The sequence below is a fragment of the Neltuma alba genome, unplaced genomic scaffold (assembly GCF_004799145.2).
Source record: "Neltuma alba isolate B1F8T4 unplaced genomic scaffold, ASM479914v2 tig00011685_pilon, whole genome shotgun sequence".
NCBI lineage: Eukaryota > Viridiplantae > Streptophyta > Magnoliopsida > Fabales > Fabaceae > Neltuma > Neltuma alba.
Genome location: NW_021636324.1, coordinates 176,824 through 200,010, shown reverse-complemented (window position 1 = coordinate 200,010; position 23,187 = coordinate 176,824). Strand labels below are relative to the sequence as shown.

General features: G+C 37.1%; 3 protein-coding genes and 1 pseudogene across 3 annotated transcripts; 1 reads left to right on the top strand and 3 right to left on the bottom strand.

The window, feature by feature from the left end:
* Window positions 1-343: 343 nt before the first annotated feature.
* LOC114716662 (IAA-amino acid hydrolase ILR1-like 6) lies at window positions 344-6,446 on the bottom strand. The gene is made up of 5 exons (XM_028901693.1): window positions 5,880-6,446; window positions 5,046-5,171; window positions 1,394-1,708; window positions 1,178-1,306; window positions 344-998 (listed from the first exon to the last, which is right to left on the bottom strand). The coding sequence occupies exons 1-5, from the start codon at window positions 6,429-6,431 to the stop codon at window positions 633-635; spliced, it is 1,488 nt and encodes a 495-aa protein (XP_028757526.1). The 5' UTR covers window positions 6,432-6,446; the 3' UTR covers window positions 344-632.
* Window positions 6,447-14,367: 7,921 nt separating this feature from the next.
* Window positions 14,368-17,084, top strand: LOC114716654 (BTB/POZ domain-containing protein At1g21780). The gene is made up of 4 exons (XM_028901686.1): window positions 14,368-14,722; window positions 14,814-14,959; window positions 15,878-15,993; window positions 16,184-17,084. Exons 1-4 carry the CDS (start codon window positions 14,610-14,612, stop codon window positions 16,787-16,789), a joined length of 981 nt encoding a protein of 326 aa, XP_028757519.1. The 5' UTR covers window positions 14,368-14,609; the 3' UTR covers window positions 16,790-17,084.
* Window positions 17,085-17,166: 82 nt separating this feature from the next.
* On the bottom strand, window positions 17,167-21,539 carry LOC114716660 (chlorophyllide a oxygenase, chloroplastic-like; annotated as a pseudogene).
* Window positions 21,540-21,647: 108 nt separating this feature from the next.
* LOC114716682 (U-box domain-containing protein 29-like) lies at window positions 21,648-22,970 on the bottom strand. The gene is made up of 4 exons (XM_028901714.1): window positions 22,893-22,970; window positions 22,508-22,765; window positions 22,251-22,407; window positions 21,648-21,811 (listed from the first exon to the last, which is right to left on the bottom strand). Exons 1-4 carry the CDS (start codon window positions 22,968-22,970, stop codon window positions 21,648-21,650), a joined length of 657 nt encoding a protein of 218 aa, XP_028757547.1.
* Between the last annotated feature and the right edge of the window lie 217 nt (window positions 22,971-23,187).

Here is a 23,187-nt window from a genome sequence, read left to right as displayed (position 1 = left end):
TTTGCATGATTTTTTTTTTATAATTCTGCTAGCTGTTATGATTATTACCTTTTTAACATTTAGGATGTGTTTGGTAAATACAAGAAGCACTTTTAAAATTCGTATACCATGAAATCACTTTTCAAAATTAAGGTTTCATTTCCTTTCACACATCTCTTTAGTTTGACTTTACTCAAGTAGCCAGCATTCGCAGTAGTATGTTATGGGAGGGAAGCTGACCACTTTCTCATGATCTTGTATGTGGAGATTATTTTTTCCGTGTATAAGCTGGTCATTTGTAAATTGCATTCGCAGGAATATGCATAATGGCCTTTCCAACATTAGAATTCTCTTGTTCAAATGATTTGAGAAGAATGAAGGTCAATCACCATTATGAGGATATAATAAAATGAACCTGTTTATTACTCTATATTTATAGACATCTGTCTCCGAAACTAAGATAAGGAGGGGAGATACTAAACAACCGCTGACGTTATAACGCAGACTTTGGTGCCCCATGGGCATACCTACCCTCCACACGGGAAAAGAATGGCTTCACAACCTTAACCGATAACTAAAGCCACAAGAAAGAGGGGATGAAGTTTTGCGCTTCGGTTTTGTACAAGTTGAGAAACACATTGCTGCTTTGGACATCAACCTTGTTCGAGGAGGTACCTCTCTGCAATGACGGCATGAGTGGCAGCGCCTATGGGAAGAACATCCTCATCGATCATGAAATATGGGGAGTGTCCCGTGTGAGTAGATCCCAACGTCTCATTCCTAACCCCGATGTAGAAGAAGGCTGCCGGAACCACCTCTGAATAAAACGAGAAATCTTCGGCACCCATCATCGGAGGAACTTCCCTGAAATTCGATCGACCCAGCAAATCCACGGACACCTTCTTCACATGTTCGTACATTCGGTCATCATTTACTGTGGGTGGATAAATGGTATATTCCTTCTCAAAGAAGTCCACTTCTGCCGAGCATCTGTATACACTGGCCTGCTCCACGATGACCTGCCAGACCCAATGCATTTTCACTTACTGATTTGCTGCTGTCTTGTCCGAAAAATAAAATTTGACCCCAAAAAAAAAAAAGGCACTCCTCTAGGCATGTTCATATTTCTTTCACAGTTAGCTTGGTTCCTTTTTTTCAGCATGAGAAACACAAACTTATTCATACTGGGGTGGCTAACCTGCTCTATCCTCCCAAGAAGCTGGTAAAAGCTAGCGTTGGAGAAAGCTCTGAAGGTTCCACCTAGGACCACCGTGTCCGGTATCATGTCGAGACTGTCGCCTCCATTGAATGAAGTAACCGACACGACCTGGATTATTCATTGAAACGACGAAATTGTTCAAGAGGAACAAGCGCGCGCACACCCAAAGGATTAAATAGACACAAAAGGTGAGACCTGTGAGTCCAATGGATTGGCTTCCCGAGAGATAATACCCTGTAAGCTGGTCACTATAGCAGAAGCGGCCAAAACAGGATCAACAGAGTGGTGTGGGTTGTCGGCACGAGCCTTCTTCCCACTAATCACTGCTCTGAAAAATCCACACCCAGCGAGCAGAGGTCCAGACCTCGATCCAATTATAGCGGTTGGATGTTCATGGGACACATGAACCGCAAATATAGCCTCCACATCCTCTAGGGCACCGTCTTGCATCATTCTCTTTGCTCCATTACCTGCTTCCTCCGCTGGCTGGAATATCAGAATGACGGTTCCCTATGATGGACAATACAAAGATCACAATTACATCAAGTACGTGAATAAACCTCCATGTATCAAGAACCAAATAGCATACACCTAAAATCTGCCGTATGCCAATTACGGTAAAGGTCTCCCCAGGATCAGCCGAGATGAGATTATTTTAGACTAGTATATAGACCAAAAAAACATTAGAGATGGCATTAGCGTTTTGCTAGTAACAAGTCTGTTGAAAGACTTGAAAAAGATTTTACCGTCGCTGTTAACTTTATGGTAAGTATTAAACCTAAAAGGATAAGATTCTGATTCTGATAAAAGACAACATAATGCAAAAATTAAAATAATCATATGATTTTGCTTTTGTAATAATTCCACCTTCCGATGCACCGGCGCTGGCTAGGGGCATCTAAAAAACTGAATTTGTTCCCTAGCAGTGGCTTTCAATGGACAGAAAACGTGGGCGCTCGTTGTCCAGTTTTTTGGTGGTCCCATTCTCCGAGATGCCTTTCTCTTTAATGAGGAAGAAAAAGCTCCTGAGCAGTATTGAATGACGTGTTGTGTCCAATACAAGACAAAGTGAGCATTATTACAGGCTTCTACCACCATTAGTTTTTAAGCTATAATATTTCAGAACAAGTTCTCGCACAGTAAAGCGGCAGATGCCATTCCTTCCCGCGAAATTAGGGCTTTCAAAGTTGAAACTAAAAGCAATGAAAAATATTTAAGGCCGGTTTGGAGCTCCCTTTAAAATAGATTTTTAACTAAATTTACGTAAATCAAAATAAAATTTTTCTTACATACTTATCTTGTATTTCAAATAAATCAATACAAACAAGCCTTTAATATGTGAGCAGAATGGCTATGGCATCTACCATGGCATTCATTCACTCGAGCTGCAGATAATGCCCGCCCATATTTTTAGTTTAGGCACAACAAATATTTAATTGCAAAAATTATCTACAAAAAGTATATTATGTTCAAGTATCAGTGACTCTGACGATATCACATTCTCTTTATTAGGACAAGACAGCCGTATGGTATTAATGTGTTAAAGCATTTGATATTTCTCTAACACAGACGCATTGAGTATTTTTTTGGGAAAAAAGTTAAATCAATTATTAAAAAAATTATGATAGCAAATACATGGATTTAATGCCTGAACTAAAATGTGGGTATAATCTGCACTGTATGAAATGTAAGACAAGCCATTTTTTTATATTAATGATTAATAGTGTGGGGCATTTTTTAACATTCTATAATGAATAGAAATTAGATATAGCTTCTTCTTTTTTTTTCTATTTATCATTAACTAGATTTTGTTGGCTCATTTGCACACCTGCAGTACTTGAAAGTCAATTTTCAAACCAACAAATGGCAAAGAACATAATGTACCTTACTGTACTTTCGTTAATTCGTAATAATAAACAGGGTAATATATGGGTCATCAAAACTCCTTATCGTACTCGTCATGATGAATATGCACTGCATGCATGCGAGATATATAATGGGAGTTTTCAGCCACGTTATTAGAAAGAAGACGTGGCCCTAAGTATGTATGTTATCTGTATGCATGCATGCATGATATCTGGGTGTCGTGTGTGAGGTTTTGTGTTTTTTTTTTTTTTTTTTTGCGGGGGCTTTTATCATGAGATGACCGACAAAGATGCGACATATGTGGCCCTATAGTGGGCTGTCAGGCTCAAAACAGGCTAGAGAATCCACCGTGTATTCTATATATAATTGTGTTCGCACAAATCAATGCGCACATACATGAACCACTTAACAGGAAGTCTTGAAAGGAGATGCCCTACGGTTTTCATTCATGTAATACGGTTGAAAGATCTATTTTAAAAATGAATATGCCAAATGGCATGGTGATATTTCTCACGCGCACACATTTATGTGGGACGAAATAGATGAATAAATGTGAAGTTTGAAAACGGGACTCTTTGAAAATTTACACCATAAGTTGCAAGAAGGTTTGAATTTGGGAAATTATTTTTTTAAAAAAAATACATATAAAATTCATTTAAAATGAATATGGCTCAACATGCCGTTGGTAGAAGGTATCCGTCGTGATATTAGCTCGGTGGAAAGAAGCAGATACAGAGAAGGGAGACTTTGCAAAGTTGTTGATATAAATCAGTTGACCAAATACCCAAGATTCATGCATATATATATATATATATTGAAGGCCCAAAAATATGCATATATATATGTATATGTATTTATATGTATATTAGTAAATAAATAAACAGATGATCAATGGGAAAAATAAAAAAGAAAATTCAAAATCAAAAGCAGCATGGTCCATCATATCAAAATATATTTTAAATCCACAAGTAAGGCTGTATAATAAATTTGGATGAGTAGAAAAGAGGGTGATAACTTGGCTTTTAAACCAAACGAAGGGTCTCGTATGACTGCGTAGTTCCCCATATTCCGGGACAAAAGGGCTATTTGTATTACTGTTACGCGTGAGGCTTTCCTGTACCTTTAAATCCCACGACTTCTCAGTCCAAAAAAAAAAAAATCCCACTACTTCTGCCGTTTTCAAAGTCAAAATTTTGGTGGAAAAACGCTGGGCACTGGCAGTTCTAAAATTCACACTCAACGTGAAAAGAAACGGTCTTTTTCCCTTGCCTTCTGAAAAACAAGAAGAGGAAATTACCCCCACGAAACCTAGGACAAAATATCCGATAATCCACAGTAATATGGTCCACAATTACGAAGGCAAGCCTATGGAGCTACACATTTATCCTGGGTGCTTTCGGTGAACCAGTGAGCCATACATCTAGCCCACCCGATCTAACAGTCTGGCTCAAAGAAATGGAGGCCTGCCCATGTGATCCTCGCCGTACAGGGAAAAAAATAGAATACTCTGCTCTCTTGCGTTCCACCTTGTCAAAACGATTTTTATATGTAATTGAGTAACTCCACTTAATTAGTGTCGGTTTATAAGTCTAAAAATAAGTAACCCGGCATTTGGGTTTAGAATTTTTATAATTATTTATAAACTTATAAATATTAATTATATATTTTTTTCGCTAATTATATCTATATTTTACTAATATGTAATTTACCTTAAAATTTCGGATTGCGAAGAACTTGTCTTTATGTTCTTATAACTAAGAAAAAGATGATTTAACTAGGTGAGTGGTTCTTTTTGGGCCGGCGGAAACCAATGGAGACGCTGAATGAAGTGATGAGAATGAATGTAGCAAATGGCAATTGTACCCAAAAAAAAGAGAAGAAGCAGATGACAAGAGGTGAGAAGTAAGTGCGCGTGTGCAGGGGGAGGATGAAAGATGTACGTATGCAACAGAGAGGAAAGATGATATGGAAAGAACAAGACCTTTAATAGATGCTCACGAGTCTTCAAGATCTTGGCAGCACCAATCAGCATGGCCACATGGGCGTCGTGCCCACAAGCATGCATTTTGCCGGCAACTTTGGATTTGTACTCCCATTCCACGGCTTCCTGCCACCCCCATAAAATTCACACACTTTCAATTTCATATCCACCCAAAATATATATACCCCACCAAATTTTACCATTCATTGTAACAAACACCACACTTCTTTATTTATATGGTATCAGTAATTCTATTATCATGATTTGTGATAATACAATCTCACCTTTATATTGATATTGCACATCTTGCTTCACATTTAAATATAGCCTCATTTTAAAGAAAAAAAAATCTATTAGTGTAATAAATAATCCATTTTCTGTAATCTTTTTTCAGGTGATATAAAGTACACAGTCAAGTACATCGTTTTATAAGATATCTGACGCAGATCTGACAAGATATCAGACAAATAATATCTGTGTCAGAAGATTGACAGACAAATCAGAACTAACTAAGAATGAATATTCCATGTCGCCATTAAAAAAAGATAAGTTTAGATATAAAAGATTAAACATGTAAAATGCTGTTATTAAAACGCATCAAACACCTTGAAAATCATGTCTAATTACTCAATGTGATTATTTTTAAAATTAAATTTAAAAAATCATAATTATGTAATTTATAAATTACACTGTAAAAAGAGGGGTGGGAGAAAATCATTTGAACATCACAACGAGACAACGAGCAGAAGCCCAAAATGCACAGGAAATAAGCTAATCAAAATCAAAGTACGGCAGTGCGTTTGCCCAGATAAAAAAAGTACAGGCGGAACGAACCTGAATAGGAAGCGCATCCATGTCAGCTCTGATCGCAACAAACGGTGGTCCCCCGGTGCCGATCGAGGCTCGAATTCCGGTCTTGGCGAGAGGATATCGATAACTAACTTGCATCAGATCTAGCTCCTCCCTTATCAAACGGCTCGTCTCGTACTCCTCAAAAGCCAGCTCCGGATTCTCGTGGATCCTCCTTCTCACACCTTTCAACCACTCTCCCATCTCCGGCAACCGAGCTATGCTCAGCACCGTCTCCGAACACTCCTTGCTCCACACCAAACAGTCCTCCGCCGCCGCCGTCCCTCGGTGAGTCTGGTTCTTGCAAGCTGCCGAAGACATGGCAGTCGTCGACTCGTCGTCTTCCGGATCGTAACATCTCCGGTCGGCGATGAAGGCGCCATCGTAAGATAAGGAACTAAGAGTTAAGGGCTGGGCGAGCGAGGCTGCCGAGTCTCTGGGGATCAAAGCGCATAATAAAAATAAAATCGCCATGGAAAACGAATATTTGTGAGTATTCATCTGGCCGGGAAGCGGAGCGTGAGAGGGCACAACCATAGCAGAGAAGGGGAGCACAAGAGGAGTGGGGAGCGGATGAAGGATCATATGAAGACCTTGGAATTGAAACACGTGGGGATAAAAAAATGACAAGATTGCAGGTCTTTTATTATTTTATTATTGTGAATATTGTTTTTGTAAGAAAATAAAAAAGTACATTTGTTGGTTTGTGACTTTGTGCAGACAGTAGAGACGAGAGAAGGGAATCGATTCGAGCACGTGGGTATAACTACAGCCAGTAAGTGCAGGAGCAGTCTGAATCGGGACGGGTGGGAGCCCACCCATCACGGCTCAGAACAATATTCAATGAAACGAACGTCTTTGACGCTGTGCTTTGAGGATGGACCCACCCTCCTCTAATCCATTTTTTAATCTTACTGTTTCTTGTGGTCTGCGTAGCATAGCCTTTAGGGATTGGGGCTTCCAAAGGCATCTTTTTCCGATTTTTACAGCCCAGATGGAAAATGTGTGATGTTATTGGATTATAAATGTCAGTTAAACCAATTAGAATTGAGTTTAATAAAAAAAAGTTAGTTTCCTGTAATATAATATGATGAATCAAAATTTAAATTTTAACTAGGATAAATGTCCACATTTAGTGTCTGATAATACTTCACATAGGACTATCTCTGATAAGAGAATACATATACTTAGCAAAAAATAAAATAAATAAACATCCATTAAATTTCTACGTAAAAAAAAAATCCGTTAAATTTGGAGAAATTTTAACTACACTTTGAAACATGTGAGTGTCTTTAATTATATAAATTCAATGATATGGTTATTGACATCAATGTAGGCAGAAACTAGAGGCGAGTGCACAGGCGGAGCAACTTTACCATTGCAAGTACAAGTGTGCAAGAGTTATGTGTTTTGGGATTTAAATTTGCAATTAATTTACGAGGACTACTATGCATTCACGGTGATACATATTTTCCAGTTCTTATTGCTTAAGCTCGATTGGTCTACTTTGACTACATATATAAAATGTGTCTATATATATATATATATAATGTATGCGGAGGGTCTTGTTTTCAGCACTAAAACCTTTTTATCTATGGTATATAAGAAAATTATTTATGGCTGGCAACAACAAAAATTACTGTTATCACATATTATTAATTCAAAGCTCATAAAAAATATCTTTTATTATTGCTTATTTCTGTATTTAATTGCAGTGTTGTATTACTATAATTAAAAATATTTTCTGAAGTGATGGGTTGCTAAACGCGGCCTAAATTTATGGCGAGATTGCCTTGAAAGAAGGGAATCAGTCACATTAAATAAAGATTTTACAAGGACGAAAACTGACATGCAGGTCAATAAATTATTATAAGGGTGTGTTTGGGTGACACCCCAAACCATGGTTTGGGGTCAACCCAAATACCCTCTCTAAAACCAAAACCATGGTTTGGGTCAAAACCTTTTGACCAAAACCATGGTTTTGAAAAAGCAAATTTTTTTTGTTTTAGAGAAAAAAGGAGAGTGTGAGAGCCTATATGATATGTATCTTGTTTTTTTTTATAAAATATTTTTTGATAAACATATTTAATCTTATATTTTATAAATATATATACACATTAATTATTTATTAATTATATTATCTTATGTATTATTAATTATGTTGGTAAAAAATATATTATTAACAATTTTATTCCTTCAAATTAAAATATATCATAAAATCTATTTTTTCTGTAATTATCATATTAACTTATGTCTTTTTTTTTAGTAATTTGTATATATAAAAAGTGCTTCTGATAACAACTATCCAAACACTCTCACTTCTCAGAATCACTTTTTTACAAATCTATCTTCACATAATCTCTCACAGAATCTATTTCCAGAATCACTTTTCCAAACCACGGATTGGTTTCATCCAAACACACCCTAAATTGAGGGTGATTAGAATGGCTTTACCGTCCAGAAAATTTGTAAGGTTTGTATCATATATGAGTGGAAATCAGTCATCAACTATTAATTATTTATTTATTAGTTTATAAACAGTAATAGTTTGATAAATATATCTTCTTGTTTTTTTTTGAGACAGCACATTTCATCTGCATTAATCATTTAAAATGCTTATTTTATTATTAATCACAATTTGCCGTGTTAATGCCTTCACGGCTTCGACGCTTCCAGAATCATATAATCCGGCGTTCATGTAAACACTGGCCGCCTCACACACAAGTCGGTGATCTGAAGTGAAATCCTAGTATAAAGTATGGATATAAATTTATATGATTCATTTGGCTTACGTATAGAGTATAATATTAATTTTTTGGTCCAGAGAGTTCCATTATATAAATTGATTTTCCTATTCATTATTGTTATTTTTCTTCTGGATTATTAGATTGTTAGATGCTGAAATCTTTTCACGCCAACCTGCCACGTCAATCACTGCCGGTGGATGGCCGCGTTTTTCTCTATACAAAAATGAATGGTTCCTACGTAACATAAATTGGATTTTTTAAACACAGTACTGGTGAGAAGATATAATAGAACAGAACTCGTTTCAATATATATATATATATATATATATATATATAGATGATTATCATTTCATTTTAAGAACAATGGACAAAAACATACAATTTGTCTCTTCCATCAGTAATCCTCTCTATTACATGTGGGATTATAGCTCCTGCTTAAGGGAAACTATTCAAACCAACTACCGCTTGACCCAAAAAAAAAAAAAAGATGCAATATCACATTCAATAATACAAATCTAATTAGGAAAAACTAAGTAATTTCATAAAATTATTAAAATTAGAAAGTTTAAAAATCTTTTAAATTTAATTACGGGCATAAATGTTTTATATAGACAATCCTGATGATGGTGAGAAAATAACTACAGTTACGACTTACGTGTGTATTTTAATTTAGTGGAGAAAAATCATATATACTGGACGGCCAACAAATGTGCGATCGTTGTGCTAGGTGTGACGACGTCCATTGACAGTTGGGTTTGAAGTGAGGTTAATTAACGTTAATGGTCAAGTCACAGGATGGGATGGGATCATTCGTGGTTATCCAAATTACGTGGGGACAATTGCTTGTGGAGGATGTTTAATGATTAAGTAGTAGTGATAACATACGTTGACTAGGCTCCAAATTAAAGGCTAAACAAATTAAATGGGGTACATCAACATTATGGAGTTTTAATTTATTAAACCAAACAATAACAATGTCACAGAGCAGGAGGAATAATCAACCAATGAGTTGTGGGTTTGGTGCTTGGGAATCGAGAGCCCCATCAGACTTCAAAACCATTTATACACGTCTCTTATCCTCCGCATTTAAATAATATATCATGAGTTTGAGTTTGTTTGCATCTGCTCTTTATAAATACTTTCATATATTGTTGAGATAAAACTCCTTCATATTTTTATTATTTCGTAAATTATGATTGAAGAGTTACTTTGAAGGCTTAAATCTAATCGCCATTTCAAACAAGTCCTATGACTTATAATAAAAGTCCATATGAAGTGTCATTTTTTTTAGTAAGCAAGAGTATATTCTTATTAGAGGTAATCGTGTCAAAGTAATGTAAGGAACTAAATGTGGGTATTTTTTTAAAATAAGAATTTAAATATTGATTCACCGTACTATAAGGGACTAACACCTTCTACTCGACCGAACTCTTATCAGTTGAAGTGCCATTTAACTAAGAGGTTAGGCTAAAAGGCGTATTTGATGAGTTGTGAAATATCCTCTTCGATTCTACACATAAATTAGGTTGGTTATTTGTCATTATTATGCAAAAATTGTACGACACTTTTCTTCTCCCCTCCACCAGTGAAAATATTAAGCGTGGGAGAAAAGGGAATGAGAAATTAAAAACTATGAAATTAATGAGATAAAAATAATGTAAAAAAAGAGATGAGAAAAATCAGCGAATCGAAATTTAATATCAAGACCAAACTATAAATTTATCAACTAGTGTAATATTTAAGACCAAAAAGAGGATACTTAATTATCGGGTTCTTAATGGATAATGCCATCGTCACAAGAAAGATCAGTATCATTCGTCTCAGTCGATTATTTCGCATACAAGATATGAGAGGGAGGTCAGATCCAGAACATGTGATTGAAGCTGTAAAAGAATAAAGCTGACAAAGAGCATACTGTCATGGGCAAAATCACAGCTCCTCAGCCAGTGAAATAATAGAGTAACGGGTGATATTAAATGGTCTTCCAAAATTAAACTTGAGGATAAGACGAAGTTTTGGAGGTAGCAAAATGATTGGCAGATCATATCACAACTAGTGATCAAGTGAAAAAGAGCTGTAAACGAGCGCAGAGACAGTGAAGAGAGAGCAATAATTGGCAGAGGAGGAGGAGGGGGATGGTGGGCCTAACCAAATAAATAAATGATTGGGTTAAGGGATATTTGATGGAGAGATGAAGAGGAAAGGCAGATGGCAATTGGTAATGGTGTACATATGCTATGGCATGGTATGGGTTTCCTAAACTTAAGACTAAGACGCGTCACAACAAACAAATAATAATGCAAATTATTAAAAGCTAGCCAGGCTTCTTAATCTTCTCGGCTTCACGGGGACCATTACCAAACCAAAATCTGAATGATTCTTGCTATTTATTACTATACTTCTATATATATATATGCCATGGATGGATAATGCTCAGATAACTCCGCCATCTGATTGAACTTGGCACGCCTTGAAAATGACTCCAAACTAAACTCCCACTCTTCCCCTTCCATCTGTTTGGGCGCCTCATTCACCCCTCTTACTCACTATTCAACTCATATCACTGCAAATTAGATTTTAATTGTTTTTGAAATTACAAAAGACATGGTACCTCCGTACTAAATATAAGAACTAATTAACTAATTTAAGAAGATTAAAAAAATAAATTGAGTTAATTATTCGTAATAAATAGATTTTAATTAGATTTTAATTGTTTTTGAAATTACAAAAGACATGATACCTCCGTCCTAAATATAAGAACTAATTAACTAATTTAAGAAGATTAAAAAAATAAATTAAATTAATTATTTGTAATAAATAGGTGTTATATTTCCTAAAATATCCTCGCTAATCAAGTGTATTGGCTAGAACTACTATTATTATAAGGACTATTTTTAAAAAAATGCATAAATATGAAAGACAAAATGAATTTAGGTCTTATATTTATGACCGAAATAAAAGTCAAACGAGATCTTATATTAAGGATTAGAGGTAATATTATTTAGTTTTTATTGATGCTTCATTCGAATAATAATTAACATAATGTTTTTCTTTGCTTTGAGTTGTTAATTATATTACCTTTAGTCTTAATTATAAGACTTTATTTATAATTTATAAATGAGGTCTTATAATTAGGACTGAATGTAATATTTTTCTCCATAAATATCGTCGTTATGTAACAATCCCATGTTGAGCCTATGGCATCTTCCTCTCTGACTCTTATAGTTATACCCTCACTCAAGGTTTGCTCTACAGGGTCTCTTTCAATGACCAGCTCTCTCCTGATCTAATTTAAATAATAAGCTCAATAAGGAAGCTGGAACAAAAAAGAATTACATAAAAACGCCGAATTTATAATAAATATTCATATTATTCACAAATCGTGATTTAATTTAGAGGACATGTATGTGTGAGAAGATGAGGGATAATGAAGGGTGAAGGGCGCAGGATTGACAGGGGAAAGGCAATATTGTCAACGTCAGACTGGTTGAATGTTTTTGTTGAGAACTAGTTCTAATGTTTTTGGTGTGAAGGAAATGTCACTCTCGTCCTTCCACCCTGCCACGGACGAAAGGGTGCTTTTAAAGCATAAATTCATAAGCGATTATGACTCATCAACCCTAATAATGCCCCCACCTCCTTTTTCTGGTAACAAAATAATGCCCTTTAATGCTCACTTAGCAACCCCCCACGTACTTTCATTTTTCCAATTTCATGTAATCAAACCGCCAGTGTTTCAATCTTTTTATTTTCTTGGATTCCTTCTCATTTTTCCCACGAAAATGACCACTTCTGGCGCGCCTTAATTTCTCCCCCCCCCCCCTTTTTTTCCCCATAAAATCAATTTATTGCACTTAACTTTTCCCTGACAGTAGTCCGTTTTCTCCTTTCCCGCGACGCCCAGAAGTTTTCTGAAAGTGAGAGCTCCAACTGACACAAGCAATGGCTCAAACACAATACACAATCAAGACGCAAAAGCAATGTTCCCCTCGTTTCTTCGTAAATAGGCGTTCAGAGGCAAAGAAGAAAAGCAGGTCACAATCTGCTGGAAGGAGGTCTGTTGTTAGAGAAGCTCCTTAAGAGTAAGACGCTGTTTTCTTGTCAGGTTAATTATCATGAGATTTAAACCCGGGCAAATAAGCATGCAACAAAAGTTTATTAAGGATTTAAGGTGGTTTGGATTATTCAGCAGGCAAAGGGAAAAAAAAAATGCATGAACAGAAATCCAAGAGTAGCCTAATTGTTAAGCCAGTTTAGGAGTGGTCCACATATATAATTAACAGCCCCACAGTTGATCACAATGACATTATTATTGCTAATAGATTAACGTTAATCATACAGAAGAGACATTCAGAGCTAACAGCGTGCCGCCAAAATGACTAGTGTTCAAGCTAGAGACAATGGATATACCCGCCAAATCAATCCAATAACCTGTTGGTATATATAAGAACTACTATGATTTTTCATAAATAAAGAAGATGGATGCATATGTCTTATCGATTATTTAATATTGCAAATCAACCAACCTATTGTTCTATGAACAATAAGGATTTTCTTTTTCACTTTAAATTTTGTCTTTCAATTGGCAATATTTTTTGGGAAAACTGCACTAAATTCTCACCCAAAAGAATTAAATATAAAAAATAGGAAAAATGACAAATAAAGACCCCCCGAATTACCAAAATCACGCAGAGGTCACCTGAATAAGTTAAATTACCATGATGGACCCAATTTCATACTGCAAATATGAAATTTTGGCAAAATGTCTGAAATGCCCATCAGCCAAGTTGTGATTTGGTCTACTGAAGTTGTCATTCGTTAAAGTAAATTTATTATTTTCCATAGTCAACTTGTTATTTGGTATACCTTTAACCAAGTTGTAATTTGATCTATTGAAGTTGTCATTCGCTAAAGTAAACTTGTCATTTCCTATAATCAACTTTTCATTTGAATGAGGGGCATTTCAGATATTTCATCAATATTTTATATTTGCAATATGAAACTGGGTCTCTTATGATAATTTTACTTATTCAGGAAACCTCTGCATAATTTTGATAATTTGGGGGATCTTTATTTGTGATTTTTTCAAAAAAAATCTTAAAAGCATCAAACCAATCTGAAGCCCTTAAAAACTTTATTGTAAGAAATTTCACGTGTTCAATTACTAAATTGTCCTTATTTTTTTTAAGCACACATTGTAATGGTTACTAACAATTAATAATTATTGTGATGGTTACTAATAACTCTTACATTACATTTTTTCGATATGATGAGAAAATGTGTCATTCATGCAAAGTAAACCTCGCGTGTTCATACACTTCTTTTTTCCTATGTGATGACACTAATGGGCTCATTTTCCGTTTCTTATTGGGTCAAGCATGGGCCCATTCTTAAGATGGTTCACATTTGGTTTCATTTTCACCTTTTTTTTGCCAACATTTCCACTTGGTCTTAGAAAATGAGACGATACGTAAAAACTAATGCAGAATAATGTTGTGACTTGAGGCATATAATAAACTGAAAAGTGAAAACCCAAACTGAGTCATTATTTAATACTTCTTCTAATCATATTTATAAGATTATATAATAAATTTATCTTTTTAGAATTTAAATTTTGTATTTGTTAAAATGAAAATTATTTAAAATATATAAATTAAATTAAATTCAAGCTTAATAGTCCACAATCATTCCAAAACAATTCATATTGATGGTGAGCACCCTATGCTCATCCTTTTTGGAGCTTGAAATGTGCTCCGCACACAGCAAATGTGAAAGCCTCCTCAAACGTATGAAGATCGGTAGACCAGAACTAACCACGAAGGGCAAACCAATTAAGTCAAAACGGATTACGCACCCAGCACCCTGTTCACTCTGCGATATTTGATTTCTTTCCTTCTTTTTTGTTGGCCGGAAATCTTTCGCATTTTGTGATTCCGCAAAAGTCACAGCTTCCGAAAACTTAGTAGGCATGGCCGATTCAAGGGTGGAGACCATATCAAGACTAGCACAATGGAAAATTGACAACTTCGGACCTTGCTCCTACAAGAAATCCGATCCTTTCAAGGTCGGAATCTGGAACTGGTATTCCTCTCTCCTCCCCACCACCTACCCGCCCCCAATATCTAAGATTATGCGTAATTGAGCTCGAAACATGTTCAATTGGCATCTCCAGGTATTTATCTATAGAAAGGAATAGGTACCTGTACATACATCTATTTCCTGAGCCTTCCCGGGTCTCTAAGGAACACCCACCAATTGCTCGATTCATTCTCCGAGTTTCTAACACTGGCGCTTCCCGCAGATTCTACATTTCTCCTGGTATCTATCGACGCTTGATTCTACTGCTTATAGAAGATATCTGGTATTTCTGAATCGGAGTGTTGTGTGTCTAAAATTGGGGAACTGTTTGACTTTTAGAAGCAGCATGGAAAACAATATTTTTCCCCGTGTCTTGGGAGGTTGTGAGAATGGGGTGCGATGTTGATCCTTTTCTTCTTATCCTTCTTTTTCAGACTGAGGGATTTTGACAAATTTTGGCCTTACCCAAGGGAAAGTATGTTCTGTTTTACTTTCGTTTTGGCGGTTACCGTACAAGTTTGATCTCCCATACAACTGTTTTGAAGTTAAACCTACTATAGCTCTAGGAAACAAGACATGAGTTCTTGACTAATGGTCAAGCCACTAGTTTGACCGGCACATAAAGTCGTACATCTTTATCTGTAGTCATGGTAGCTGGAGGTTACCAACTTCACCCTGAAATCTTTTGAAGGGCTTAAATGAACGGAAGCCATAGATCATAACATTGGTCTAATTTAATGACTAAGGACTGAAGCCAACTCTACTTTCTTACAGCTCCTTAATTCTATTATCTTTCTCTTGCTTGCTGGAATTTGTCTTGTAGTTGTTGGCCTAACGTTTGGCTCTTGATCTTTTGTTCCCAGTCGTTAAGACAAAATATCAGGTATTGAGGTTTGTAATTTCAAATAATCCAAGTGGGGTGCCATAGCACAATTATAGTGCCTTTTATCTAAAACAAAATGAGGCTTCATTTCGTTTATAGTTTCCACAAAAGAACAATGCATTAAGACCTTTGCTTTGCCTATTTTTGACCTATCAAGCCATTGCAATTGGCATTCATCAATGTTGAAAATGCAGTTAAATGTAGCATTTCTGGATTATATTGTCTAATGCTGACAGAGTTTGTGTCTTCACTTGTATGTGCTTGCAATGCCACAGTTCATGAACGACTGCTTAGAACATGTGATGACTTTGTCTGGCCTGTTGATACCACATTTGTTGGTCGTTTCATTATTGATGTTGAATTCCTTGACCTGAAGATCTGTCCTCTGAATGTAAGTTCTTGTGCTTATAAATTTATCAATATGAAATTGATGTAAGCGAAATAGTTTTTAGAGAAATGTGACATTCTAATTATCTTCTTATTTGGCCAAGATGCATAAAACGTAAATTACGGCTAATCTTCTGAAACCCGAACCAGTTTTAAATCTTTCTTCTTAACTATTTATAATCCTTGCAATTCAGGGCGGAGAAGCTAGTTCTATTTGGCCGTCTGATGGAAAATTGCAATCTGTTGCCGCGCAAAGTACCCTCCAATGCCTCTCTCGCATGCTTGATGAGGGCATACATGCTGATCTGACCATTAATACTGCAGATGGTACATTGAGAGCTCACAAGGCAGTTTTATCTGCAAGTTCTCCTGTGTTTCAGAGCATGTTTCATCACAACCTGAAGGAAAAAGAATCATCTACGATCCACATCGAAGACATGTCACTAGAATCTTGCATGGCTCTTCTAAGTTACTTATATGGCACAATAAAGCAAGAAGATTTCTGGAAGCACCGGCTTGCATTGCTTGGAGCGGCCAATAAATATGACATCGGTGGTCTTAAGGATACCTGTGAGGAAAGCTTATTGGAAGATCTTAACTCAGGAAATGTCCTTGAGAGGCTACACGAGGCATGGCTTTATCAGCTGCACAAGTTGAAGAAAGGGTGCCTGACCTTCCTCTTTGATTTCGGCAAGATATATGACGTACGAGAAGAAATTAAAAACTTCTTCAGGCATGCAGATAGGGAGTTGATGATTGAGATGTTTCAGGAGGTGCTTACAATTTGGAAACCAGTATAGAACCTACAGGTTACCAAAATAATTGTGTAATCTTCATACATACCTATGTACAACTATGTTGAGGATCTATCGATCGCTGTATTACACTATAGATAATGCCCAACTCTCGCCTGATTTACCAGTTCTTTGGATGGCAAACGAAGTGCATTGCAGAAGACTTGCTACATGATAATGCGAGGGAACAGCCGGTAGCTTGCTATACTATTCTCTAATTATGAGGTTGATTGTAAATCTCGCTTGTCACTTTCAACACTTCCAACTGAATCAATTTAGGAGTGACATGTTGAATCGGCAATTGGAAGTTCCACAAAGTTCCCGTCTGTCTGTATCATATACCCGATCTTTTATATGAAGAAAAAAAAAATCTGAATTTCTAATTCCAAATGAATGTTAAAATATTATTGAATAACATTTTACATCATACAAGAGCCGACTCTGTCACCGGATGTGGTCAAGCCACCAGCTGAGACAGTGGAGATATCAAAATGCAAAAATATGCAGAAAAAAACAATCGATTTGATATTGTACGCTCAATTGTTTTTTGAAAAAAAAAAGTATACAGTTGCTATTAATTGACAAAGGACATTCTGATCATTTCAGCAGCTCCCCCATGGCCTCTAAGATGTGCCTTATGGAACCAAGGCAAGGTGAACTGCCCGTTGGCACGTTTAATTGCAAGAAACTTGAGAGGCAAAGCATAAATCTCAGGTAGTTCCCAAAAAGCAACATTAACTCTAACTGTGCAGTTGTCATGAATAAATTCTACCTGCTGAAAGGTAGCTGCCTAGCTCCTCGCTCCAAGGCATCTCTCCATAGCCTGTACCTTACCCCAAGCTTGCATATGATACCGGATAACCGGAAAGTTCCAGACGTTAGCACCTTTGTTCATCCGTTTGCTGCCCTTCCACTAGGCGCAGATCCTCATTTAAAACCTTTAATATGCCAACAACGCCAACTAAATGAGCAAGATCGGATATGAAATTGACGAGCCCCTTCATGCTGAATGAAATAGACTACAATGCTACATAATAGCAGAAATTCACATCAAGGTTCCTTATGGCTTGAAAACTAACGAGTTTAAAATGCAATAAACTCGTTTTTGGCCATAGATATCTCCTGTTCATTATAGCAGGTCAAAGATTTTTTTTTAAAAAAAAAAATTATTGTCATTGCTTTTTGCATCCTCTTCAAGCTTAAATATTTTTAGATATAAAAGGATGTCCATTTTAATAATCACTTAATCCTTCTTCCTTTTTCCTTCCTCCCTAGTTCGAATATGAATAATTATTCGTTTGAAAAGCACCCTACCTGCTGTGCAAAATGCGTCCATAGATATTGCATAAAAGGTACGTACTTAAGCAGAGGAGCGAAATCCAGGGACATTCTGTACAGCAATCTAGTTTTTTGTTTTGACGATGGTAAACAGACATGAATTTGGTGCAGGTGTGAGGCACACTTCTTGGTGGTCTGTCCCTCCAGTTTCCCAGGTTTTGAAATGCCAATGGTTGATAGGACCATGCAAGGTGGTCGAAATTCCATGTCAATTGGATATGGGTCCCAGTACCCTTGTAGGCCAGACGCAGGTGTAAAGAATTCTACCAAGCTGCGATGCCAAATACAAAAAAGGGGCCGTATTATTTCGAATTCGTTTCGCAAGCTAAAGCTTAGACTGGTTTATTCATTCATAATACTAGACAAGTGCGGCAATATGGCATACTGACTAGTTTTGGATTAGGGAATAAAAGAGTAAGCAAATCAATTGCCATCAAACATAAAATTGTCCGAAGCAAGGTAGTAATTGCATACTAAACAGTTGGTCATATGAAGAGTAAAAATCAATTCACCTGCTTGATTACGGGACGGCATTTCCTCTTTTTTTTTTTTAACTACAAACTAGAATATCTGTATAAAATAGGGATCAAAAGGTTTATAGTCAATTCCAAAATGAATAAAACTGCCACTTCCTAAAGGTTTTCGGGTTACTTCATCACATGGATTCTGCACCTTCTTACAATTTTTAAATAAAAAATTACTTCTAGATTTAACCGTGTGATCCAAAACACACCGGGGAATGCTCCAACCCTTTGCAAAAGTTGAAGTGTGAGTAAAAAGAGCATGTGCAAGGTCCAACAGGTTGTCCAAAAGTAACCCACGTTAGATAGGAAGTTCCATGACAATCCGTCACATCCAAAGAGGCATCTAAGTACTTCTCTTCAAAAATAATGTGATGAAAACTATTGCTTCCTGCATTTCTTGCACAACAGCAGATAAAAGGAGAATGATTATATTCACAAGGTACCTCAGCTTGTACTTCAAACCCTGATGGAGGTTGTAATGATGGGGGTTTGGATTTTGGAGGGTCACTGCCAGGCCAAATCCAGATCATACCCTCTTGCTCAAAACATGGCAATGACTTGATCTTGACATTTAACTGTCGAGTTGATGGCATCTTTTCACATTTTCCATCATTCCAATACTCCCAGCCTGATATTCAGCCATATGGTAACTTTAGATTTTATATGCATGTGCATGTGCAAGTCTGGTGATGTGATACATTCATACTTGAATAAGTGGATATGTGAGGAAGATTGTTAGTAATTAATTGTGCTACCAAAGGACACATAGCCAGAAGAAAGAGAAAATCGTGTGTTAATTCGTTTCAGTCATTGCATGCCATGGTGGGGGCATTGGATGCGGCGCTCACTCACAGAACCAAGGTGCAGAGGACATGCTCTATGGGCACAGCTATTCTGGACGTATCCAGTTTTCCCATCTTTCCCTCTAAAGATAACCCGTGGTTCATCAAAATATTCAATTGGGATCTGAAACAGAAAAGTAGTAACACATCCCTTAATCATGAGAATTCCCATTCATTTTCATATACTAGATTTACTAGCGTAAAACCAGGGCTGTATAAGAAATGATTAAAAAGGGCAAATTAAAAATATGTGGTGAAATACCTCAGTTGCATTCGGTCCAATTTGCCAACAAAAACAAAAAGGCATTATAGATGCCTCACAAAATCGCAAAAAATCAAACCGAGAAACTTACATGGAATCGTATTAGGGTAGAGATCGTTCAATTACGAGCTATGGCAAACATTTATCCTTTTTATGCTGTTATTTACTCAAAGACGATGTTCCACTATCCTGTCATGATAGCTTCCAGTCAATCTGAATTGATAGAAGAAGATAAGACATATACTATAAGTAATTGATATAAAAGCATAGATGATGCAAATCCAATAAATGACTTATTAGCTTACCATTGTTTCATCTTTAGGGTCATTGGAGAAAGCAACTGGGTACCAGAAATTTTTCAAGTGGGGATGGTAGGATTGAACTGGACCAGATACATTTAACCTTCTTCAAGGCAGTTTTCCATTGTCAGTATTTACAGATTGTGTAGAAGTACTGGGAGATAAGTATGTTTGGTCAACGCCAGTTGTACTTTTGCCTTGCAACAGCCCATCATTCACCAATGCTTCCATGTGAACTAGTTATCTAAAACAGCGAAAACCCTTGCTTCAGATATATGAACCTGTTTTTTGCAATAGGTTACTTAAATATGGCCACAGCTTAAAAATTCACAAGCAATTTCACAGCAGATAAGTTGAAAGATAGACATCTCAGTTTCGAGTTGTGCTAGTTAGCCTACAGCTGCTAACGATCTATACCTGTCTATGTGCTTGCGCTAATTCCTCCTGCAAATCTGCTAACTCTTTTTTCATGTTGCTGATTGACTTATAATCATGAGCTAGAGGATTAAGGATATGTAAAAACTACATCCACTTTTTTCAGAATAAACCGATCACGTGATATGGAATAAGTATGTTTACGCAATGAATATAGTATTCTGACATCCAACGGCTAAGTTCATAAAGATTCACCTTCAAGTGGTTAAACCTCAATCAATAGATAGCAGAAATTGTTCAAATGTCAAAGATTTTCTTCCCCCAAAAAAATAACCAATCAAAATCAGATAATACCTTTTCATGGAGGAGCATAATGGTGAGCACGTCTTGACGAGCTCGCCAATCACAGTACTGAACATCATATCTAGCCACTTCAAGGGCTAGATATATATCCAAAAACTTTCCTTTACACCGAGGGACTTTGGTTCTTGGATCCGCCACATCAAAGAGCGCGCCCCATGCATTCTTCTTAATTAGACCCTATACAGCAAATACTCTAAATCTTCCTTTCAAACCCTGAAATTAATCATGCCCGCCAAAATTTAAGCCGTAAGGACTATATTCCTCGTGGTCTAGAAGAACCAGAAGACGTAACCAACAAAATAGATATTATGGGCTTTCGAGCTATACTAACTGATGATATCTAAAGTTCTAATCAACCTCAGGTAAGTTAGGTGCTAAAACCCCCGACTATGATGCTGAGCATTATATTCCCTGCCGCAGCTAATCTCAAATAGCAACCATATACCAAGCCTCAAGAAGAGAAGAAGCCAATTTAAACTCACTTAAATTACTTTAGGATCAGACAAGCTTCCCTCAGAATTTAGCAGGAAACCAATAGCTTCAGCACTAAAACAAATAGCAACGTGAATCCGTAAGCCCCCAGAAAATGGAAATCCAGCTTCGTGTTAGTTAACTTGGTTTACGCTTAAAAACAGCCCAGCGCCTCAGTGGCGAGCAAAGAGATGAAGCTCGCACCCTTTTAGCATCAAGCTTGCTTGACCTACGAAGAGAAATGGACAAAGGGAGAGCTGCCGCAGACGCTACGGCATTCATGGCGGGCCGAAGCAGACAGCATTGAAAGAGCGAGGAGGAAGTTGAGTCGAGTGTACCCGTAAGGGCATAGAGGGAATTCTGTAGATTCAAGGTTTGCGTGGCGCGCGATCACGGCTGACCTTCTAAGGGGCGCCACGTGGTCTCCTCGCTTTCGCACGTGGCAGATTCATCTTCCGCATGTTCTTCAGGGTTCTGGCAGACACTAGCAGCAGAGGCCAGTGGGGCCCCTGCAACTTGCCAGCTCGGATTGGAGAAGACATCTTCCCCATGCTCTGTGGGTTCGAGCTTTAGTTATGTTATTGTTATGTGTCCACGGATGACTGTCTTTGGGGGGTGGAGGTGGGTAGGCTTTGTTTGAGTTTGTTTTTAATTTTTGAGAAAACTATGTTCTAAGTCCTTGTAGTTTTAGTCAAATTTGGTCAAGGTCCCTATAATCTATTTTTTTAGGTTATGGGTCCTTGTAATTTCAGTTAGACTTGGTTAAAGTCTTTGTTAACTGATATAAATTGGTAATGTTAAAAACAATTATGCTGTAGATGGTTTAATGAATTGGCAATTTTTTTAATGATGACTGGACATGAAAAAAAAAGAAAAAGAAAAAAACTGGTGCCAGCTCACGATTTTGAGGAATGCCCACTACCTACAGATCCTCTTCTTCTTGCGTTCTTCATCTTGCCTTCCTTCTAGATCTGAGCTATTCAAACATTAGACCTTCCTTTTCGGTGATCATGACTTCGAATTTGGCATCCACTACGATGAACTTCAGAATCCTCGTCGATCCCATTTTGGCACCAACGCTGCCTTGTTGCAAAAGAAGGAGCAGGGAGGCTAAGCAATTGTCGTGGTTCTTCACCATCAATTTCTTCAACTGCTCAGTTTACCAAAAAAAATTTTCTTAACTGCTCATAATCTTTGATTTTATCTAGAGTCGTATCCAAAGCATCAACGACTCTCTTGAGCATTTTAACGATGCCATTGACATTATCGAGTAAATCAACGAGTAAAGGCACGAATCCATCTAATATCATGAGGAACTCACGATTCTCTTCAGATTCTTTGGCGAAATATACAATTCTTGTTAAGGAATTGAGACGGTGCTCCCCTTGGCCATCCAAGTATTTCATAGAGTCGACGACATGATTGGGGGAGGGGACAGTTCTGGTGGCTAGAGAATTGGTCGATTCTACTCGGTTGCTTACTGAGTCAGACAAGATCTGGATAAGCCCCTGTATAGTTAGGAACAAATTCTTTTGTTTGCAAAACCTGCATGGTGGCTGGGCAGGTGTTGTTGTCGTTGTCGAGCTAGAGTTGGATGCTGTGACAGTCTTAGGTAAGATTGGTGCAGAGACTCACTAGAGATTTCTTAATACCGAGAGATATAGGACACCAGAAGAAGCTCGAAATCGTGATGTATAGATCATCCCTAACCATGGTGACTGTTGTTTGGCCTCTGCAAAAGCGAGAGAAGGCAACAAAAACAAAGAGAGAGAAAGAGAGGTAGGAAGCGGAACGGAGAAGAGAGGGAGAGGGAGAAGATTCGAAGTTATACTCACACACAAGCTGTTGAAACAATGTTTTGAATAGCAAAAGATGAAACACGATTAACAAAAGAGCGCCAACACATGCCCATGGTAGCGACAGATGATCA